General features: G+C 39.5%; 1 protein-coding gene across 1 annotated transcript in view; it reads left to right on the top strand.

The window, feature by feature from the left end:
- Positions 1-7424, top strand: part of LTBP1 (latent transforming growth factor beta binding protein 1) — a 187590-nt gene extending 180166 nt beyond the window's left edge. The window contains exons 31-33 of the mRNA XM_058019741.1: positions 1586-1708; positions 4974-5123; positions 6391-7424. Of these exons, the coding sequence (XP_057875724.1) occupies positions 1586-1708; positions 4974-5123; positions 6391-6560 (443 nt within the window). The 3' untranslated portion in view covers positions 6561-7424. The remainder of the gene's footprint in view (positions 1-1585; positions 1709-4973; positions 5124-6390) is intronic.
- The last annotated feature ends 439 nt before the right edge of the window (positions 7425-7863 follow it).

Here is a 7863-nt window from a genome sequence, read left to right on the forward strand (position 1 = left end):
GAAGCTGTGCAGTCAGGGATGTAAGCAACCTTTGCTATATGTTGTTTATTTTGCCATGCTGGCTTTGTTTCCTGTGCCCTGGGGTGTTGCTCTTGGGCAGTGTACTTTGTTCTCTGGGAGAGGAAAGTGGTGTTTGGATGTTATTACTGTATATAAATATATTCTGGAGGACATACCTCAAAGGAAACCACTTTGCTCTTGCAGCAGAATGTGGTGGGATTTACAATGATTTTTCAGTTCTCTGGGGAGTTCATGCTGCAGACTTGGACTGCCAGCCATGGCAGCTCTGGGTGTGCACAGACAAGCTTTGCCTGTACTGCTCTGTCTTGTGCTCTCAAAGGGCCAAGTTGTTGACCACAGAATTCAAACAGACTATTTGAACACTTTGGTGTTTTCAGTACAAAATAAAATCGTTCCAGGTGGAGGAGATACTACCTGTAAAAATAAAATTACAGTGCTGGACAGCAAGTAGGGCTGTGCTCTGTACTGTCTAGAGGCAGTCTGGACTTATCCAACTATTTGCTGTCTGGGACAGTTCTACACAGCATGAGGTTTCTGGCTCTGCAACCATCTGCAATTCTTGGATTCTGCATCTGCTTAGGGCTTTTTTTCCTCCCTCTCTTTTGGTGGTTTTTCTTTCCCGTCCTTTCTCTGCCTGATTCTCAGAACACCAGGCAATCTTCACAGAACCAGAAGCAGAATAGACTGTAGCAACAGTAAGGGAGCACCTGGGTTGCTCTATTTTAACAATATTTCTGTTTTCAAATAAATTCCATTGTTTGTGTTTTAGTAAAGGGTAGTAGAAACAGAGTTGACACAATTTTTATTTGATTTATAAGAATCAAACTCTGCTTAAGCATTTCAAACATGGACTCTGACACCTAAAATGAAAAGTTGCTTTGATCTTAACTTGTGTTGCTCAGCTTTTAGAGAGAGGCACAAAATCAGATGTAACTCCTTCTGTGTGTTTCCCCATGCTCTGAGCTTCACAGCCAAGGAGACTTTGAACAGCACTCACACTTTTAATGCTGTGGGTTTAAGATACAGTTTGTAGATAAGTGTGGGCTATTCTAGAAATATTTTCACTCTGATTTCTGCAGCTTGGCTGATAGTGCTAGAAATACTGGCTGTACCTGCCCCAATTTACTTCCCTTGTGGAGGCTCCTGCTAGCAGCCATGATGGTCTGGGATAGCCTTTGTTCCACAGAACGAGGAGTATAAACAGAGACAGCCCTGGAGAGAAGTGCATCAGCAGCGGGATACACAGCATCCCTCAGCTCTTGTTTCTCATGCAGAGCAGAAGAACCTGACCTATAACTTTTTGTACAGTTATTGACTCAAATCTGTCCCTGGTGTTATCCCTATTATGACTTAATAGTATATATTTGGCTCATTAACATTTTAATGACATCCTTCTTGAAGAGAGAATGCTTTCTGGAAATTTTCTTTTCTGCAGATTTATGGTGTTTCTAGGAAGAAAAGTTTATTTCCAGCAAACATGAACCACAGCTCACTGGGACTAATGTAATGCAGCCTGTGCTACAAGTGTGTTTACTTTTGTATCTTATTTTCTTCCCCCCCTCAGAGGATTACGCCCAGCTGTGCAACATTCCCGTTCCAGGATCTCGCCGGCCATATGGACAGGATGCTTTGGTTGACTTTGAGGAGCACTACACTCCAGAAACCAATCCATACTTCGTTGAAGACCGTAAGCCAGAGTCTCTGTTATGAAAAAGACTTGAAATGAGATTTTTACTTCAGTTTTTTTTCCCTGTAGCCAGTTTCATTCTTCTTTGCTTCTGGGTAGTGTGGCCTATTTATGCTTTAGTTATTCCTACAATACTAGCTTTCACTCAGGTGTTCCAGTTCAAGAGCCAGGTTTGTGTGAGAGTCCAGTTGGGCTCAGGGTACAATTCATTTTTAATCTAGTGAAACACTTTGTGCCAAGTGTACTAAATTTGTGTTTACCAACAGTTTTACAGCTCAAGGTCAAAAGGCTTGCCAATTTTCCTTCTCACAAATTGATTTTCCTTTGGAGCATGGGACAGATTTCTCCAGAGTGCATTAAAAAAACAACTCTTCATCTTTCCATGATTTCCCAGCAGAACTTGTATGGGTGAAATGAGACCATGCAAGTCATTCTTGCCCAACAGAGAACATGTACAGCAGAGTGTGATCAGAGAATACCCACATGTATGGACTTGAAGCTGGATGCTCTGGCCTGCCAAGCAGGGTGTGAGGGATTGCACACAGCATCTTGCTTGTACCTGAGGAATATCAGGGCTCTTTATGTTGGGTCAGGCCCAGCTCACTTTTAACATTTGTATGAGATAAATGCTTACAGATTTCAGCATCTTCCTCAAAATCAGGCACCCTGTATAGGTCCAGAGTATTTCAACACAGTTTTAGAGAAAAAAGTGGAAGTATCAGAAGGAGCTGGTAATTTCTCATTCTTTACATATGTATGGCCTGCAAGTTGCCACTCTGTTCTTCCCCAGTCAGTGTTTCTGAGTGTTAATGTGTAACTGAAATGTCTCACAGCTGAAAACTACTGATTACACCATGAAAACCCAGAACAATGACTGGAAAAGCAATGTTAATGTGCTGTTAATCTGGAACAAAGCATTTCACAAGGTATAAACAAGGTATATAATTTAGTGGTAAATAAATACGATAAATTGTGGAAAGTTTTGAATCCACAGCTGAGACCATAGAATGGCTGCAGTGGGAAGGGACCTTAAAGATCATCTAGTTCCAACCTCTTAAGGACAGAGGCTTGAGAGCTCGTGGCTCTTGCTCCCATCTTATCACTGAACCAGATGGGGCATCAGAGACTTCAGGATCACAGTCCTGCTGCAGGCTGTGTGAGGAATACAACAATACCTCCCATCCCATGGCAGGGCCATGTACTTCAGTGCAGTATTTGTCATTGTGCAGTCAGTTTCTACAGAAGCAAATACATACCTCAGAATTACAATACAGGTCCTGTTGAGCTGTTTTGAACTAGAGTATATTTTGTGAAGTAGAACTTGCTGTGAGTGATACATATTTTAGTTTTACCTAGTTAAAATTGCAACATACTGAGTTCATGACAGAGAGGGAGGGAGAGAAAAAAAAAAAATATGTGTGTACATAAGTTATGCACATGCCTATGTGCTACATATAAGCTATATTTCTAATAAATTATGAGGGGCTTTTTAATTTAAAAAATACCTGTGTATTTGGGAGGACACCTTTGCCTTTCTTGGCACTGTTTTCTAAATTAGAAGAGGTTTTTACTTTAGAGGTCTCTCCTGAGCTCTCTACAAGCTCTGCCAGAGGTCTCCAGCAAGTAATGAAACTTGGTTGCCTACATCATGACAGTGCTCAATATCCTCAATACTATTGCACTGAGAAGTGATTTACAAGGCTCATGAGAAAGCCTGCAATGTTTCCCATGTAATGTGCACTTGTATACCTTCTGTGTATTATATATGTTCTTGAGATGTGACATCTGTCAGCAAGTACTTACTTCACATTATGTGTTCAGTGTCTTCAGAAGCCACTCAACATATTACTGACCAGCCTGATCCTCACTCAGAAGCCCACCATGCTAGAAAATCCAGGATAGGAACAGTATTGGTAGGCAAGAGAAGTGGAGTGGAAATGGCAGAATGGAAGAAGATATGGAAAGGGCAGAATAGGAAAGGAAAAAAGCAGGTCAGTAGAAAAGAGGGCCTCAAGGACCAAGACAGAATGGAGTAAATAAGAAAAGACAAGAGAAAAAAAAACATAAGGAAGGGAGAAATTCATATTCCAAGCTAGCTTAGCAAATACTGTATCACAGCTGTTGCAATGTGAATCAGTAAACAGTTTTTCAATAAGTTGCTGGCTTGTTGGAGGAGCCACTACCAGTTACAGGACAGATGGAGAGATATATCCTACTCTATTCCACTCCAGCTCCAATTTCCCCTCTCTATTCATTGTGCTATTAAACTTATGAGTCAAACATTCTCAGCTTTTTCCACAGAAGTCTGTTTGGTGTGATGGGCTGCCATCTGCAGTCCTGTTACATCACTGCTCCATGAGCAGAAAGCTGGTGAAAAAAATCTTAGGACTTAGAGGAACAGTTCAGTCCTAGAGACAATCTCTGAACATTTAAAAATGTAAAATAATTTTGTAAGTATAAATTCTTCCTTATATATAAAAGCATAACTGTCACAAAAGCCCTAAGGCAGGGAGCACAAAAAGCATTATACAAACCACTGAATACAAAGACAACTCTTTGTATAAGAGATGAAAAAAAAAAAAAAGCTCAACTCTTTGAGCTTTGACTGCTCACCATCTAGAATTATGACAAGGAGGAATTGGTAGATTATAGGTATTTGTACTGGCACCAGTCACTGAAGCACAAGCCAAAGGGCTGTTAACAAAAAACCACAACAGGAAAGCAGTCTCTGATTTCTTCTTATTTTCCTTATGGCAGCTGGGATTGATTTTTTTTTAATATGTTTTCTTCTGGATAAATTATAATGCATCTCTTACCCCTCTACACACTCACCTTATTTTTCTACAATCCTGTTTTAAGAAACTTTCCCAAATTGCGTGACCATTTGTTTCCTTAAAGGCTGATAAACATAACAATTGAAATAAAGGGTGCTATTTAGAAAACACTAACTTACCCTTTAAAAAATAAACAAAGAAATTCTAGAGTTTCCATTCTACCAAAAAAAAAAAATCACAGATTTTTAACACAAAATAAAACTTAAGAGTTAACCAAGTTATTCAGTTTCCATCTTGAAACATATCACAGCACTTTTCTGGTACATTTAAAACTCCAGATGGTGCAGCTCTGCTAGAGCTGACCTATTTTCTGCAAAGTCAAGTCACATTCCAATAAACTTCTGAGAGAATTTCAGTCTCCCACTATATATTTGGGTATACTGATTCAATAGCTTTGTAACCTGCCTGTTTGCAATTATTTTTCCTCCCAGGTTTCCTGAACAGCTTTGAGGAGCTACAAGCAGAGGAATGTGGTATTCTGAATGGATGTGAAAATGGCCGATGCGTGAGAGTCCAGGAGGGCTACACCTGTGACTGCTTTGATGGTTATCACCTGGACATGGCCAAAATGACCTGTGTTGGTGAGGATAACATATCACCTCTTATATCCCCTGTTATCTCCTGGTAGTCTGTCAGTTTACTCACTCACTTCCCCTTAGGAGGCCTTGAACAAAGAATTTAAGGATGATCACCTGAATTGTATTAAAGATCCAAGCTTTGTTTCATTTACTGCAAAGGCTAGTAATTATTGTTACAAAAATGTCTTTGTGTTTCTCAGTGCATCTTGGTCATTACAGCTGTGTTCAGTTAAGAGAGTAGAAGTGAACAGATACACATTTTTGGAATTAAGCTTAAACTTATATCAAGACTTTAATGTACAGACCAAATGTTTTTCAAAGGCTTCAAGTAAGCTAGGAGGATGGAACTGGATCCAGAGCAGAAGAGTGATTTTTAGAGTGGATTCAGAGTGTTTTGCCTAAATATGCATATTTAGTGAAATAGTGAAGTTTGTGAAGCTAGTGAAGTTTGGCCCCTGATTTTCACAGACTTCAACAGTCAACACACTCAACTATTTATCTCACTCTCAGACTAGTAAATCTGCATGTTCACTAACCAAGACATCTATATCTTCAATTAAAACAGCTAAGCATGGGAACAACAAATGTCAGTGAGAAGATGAAGCAAAACCACCCCTCAACAGAGCAGCCTAGTACAAACAGTGTGATTATTTCAGTCTAAGGTCTGCACTAACCTGTTTAGCATTTTGCTTTGTGTCACACAGCTGAAATCTCCCAGCTCTGTGAGGAGGAGCTGCCCATGTGCCTTGTAATCTTCAGGGCTTTATGGCAAGCTGGCCTCCTTAGAAAGAAAAGATGTAGCTGCTGTGTATGTCAGACCTAAGCTGTGTGACATTGAGTGCAGGTAGTTTGTCCTCACAGCTATTCAGCTGACAGCACCAGCAGCTCCTAAAGTATTCCACTGGTAAAGTACAGATGTTATGCTGAGAACTTTGAGATTCTTTCTTAAAAGTTACTTTTCAGTCATCAGATAAACACATGTAAGTGGTTACTTACTTTTGTTGTGCAGCTGGGCTGAATTTGGGCTTGGTAATCTAACAGTTTAAGGCCTTTTAATACCCTATTGATTTCCTATGATAACTTCCACCTCTTCCCAATTCATCTTTTAGGGCTTTTGACCCAGCCTAATTCCACCCAATCGGAACTGAAAAGAAAAAGCTCCCAGGGCATTTGTGCAGATTGTTCTGGTCCTAACAATGCTGGAACTGAATGAGTATTAACTACACACCAGACTCAAGCACATGTGTCTTTTGATGTCTCCTTTTTGCAGATGTGAATGAGTGCAGCGAGCTGAACAACAGGATGTCCCTCTGCAAGAACGCCAAGTGCATCAACACAGAGGGGTCCTACAAGTGCCTGTGTCTCCCTGGGTACGTGCCTTCAGACAAGCCAAACTACTGCACACCACTGAACTCAGAACCAGAGAGTGAACTGGAGTAGAGGAAAATCTCCACATCCTAAGCCCATATACTCTGCACTGTATAAAGATAAGGAAGAAAAGTATTTAACTTGAGGAGAGAAGGCACCAGAGTAACAAACAGAAGGGGAGAAAAGGGTTAAAGTGTATCAAAGGTGAGACGTGATGGGTTGGTTCTTTATCAGCTTCACTGAAGTGACAGACCAAATGGACACATTGCTCTGTATGAAAGAAACAAGTATATAGTGTGTTCATAAAAAAAATCTTTGAAAATAATTAAAACCAGTGCTGTTATTTGAAACAGAAGAGCATTGGTTTTATGTTTTTTGTTTTGTTTTGGATTTTTTTTACTATTGCTTGATTAATTTGGCATTTAAATAGTGATGGAAATATTTTATATTACTATGTCATTTTTTGATTGTTAATTTCCTTGCCTACTGTTTCTTTTCAGACCTTTTTTCTGATCAGTACAAATTCTATGATACAGATATTCTTAGTCCATTTTATAAGAACTGTTACACAGGGTGGTGCTCCTCCTTCCCTGGAACATTGGTCAGTGACTTTTTTTTTAATTTGCTAGTTGTCTGCCCTGTGGAGCAGGCACAATTTGTTTTCAAATGTTTATATACCTTGGCGAAAAGTCCTTATATTCATTTTGTATCCTGTATGGTTGTTACTGCACTTAAAGTCGTTAGAACCTTTCTTGCCAAGTTCAAAGCTGCTAGTGGACAACATTGGATTCCTTTTGTACATTAAACCAAAAGATTTTAGCTCACATCTCTATTGTAATGTGTAAATTGAACACAAGAGAGATCTTGTATGATTACCCTAACATATTAAAGCTGTATATTAAAACTCAATAAAATCACCTTTTTTTAGAAAAAAAAGTAATATTTTGGCTCCTTTCCTCCCCCCCCCCTTTCTTTTTTCTGTGTGTTTATTGTACAAAAATCAGCCCTCGGGTGTTTACAAGAATCAGCCTCTCAGTACTAGATTTAATTTACATTAGAATAGTGTTAGGGAGTTGTCTGGCTGGTTTTTCCTTCTCGTTCTGTTTTAATAAGACCAGAACCTGAATTAGTTAATGCCTGAAGTTAGGCTTCCAAGGGGAAGATTTCAAACACAGACCTACAGAAACTGTTTGACTTGGAAGCTGATTCACATGGAATTTTTTTTTTTTCTTTCCTGGTTTAGGCATGTTTCCCACTAAATCTGCAAATAACACTCTACAGTATGATGGCCTGGTTTTCAGAAATACTGAGGAGAAGGGGGAGAATTTCCTTTTCTTGATGAACTGTACCTTCCCATCAGCTCTTACTTTTCAGT

The sequence above is a fragment of the Melospiza georgiana genome, chromosome 3 (assembly GCF_028018845.1).
Source record: "Melospiza georgiana isolate bMelGeo1 chromosome 3, bMelGeo1.pri, whole genome shotgun sequence".
In the NCBI taxonomy this organism is placed as follows: domain Eukaryota; kingdom Metazoa; phylum Chordata; class Aves; order Passeriformes; family Passerellidae; genus Melospiza; species Melospiza georgiana.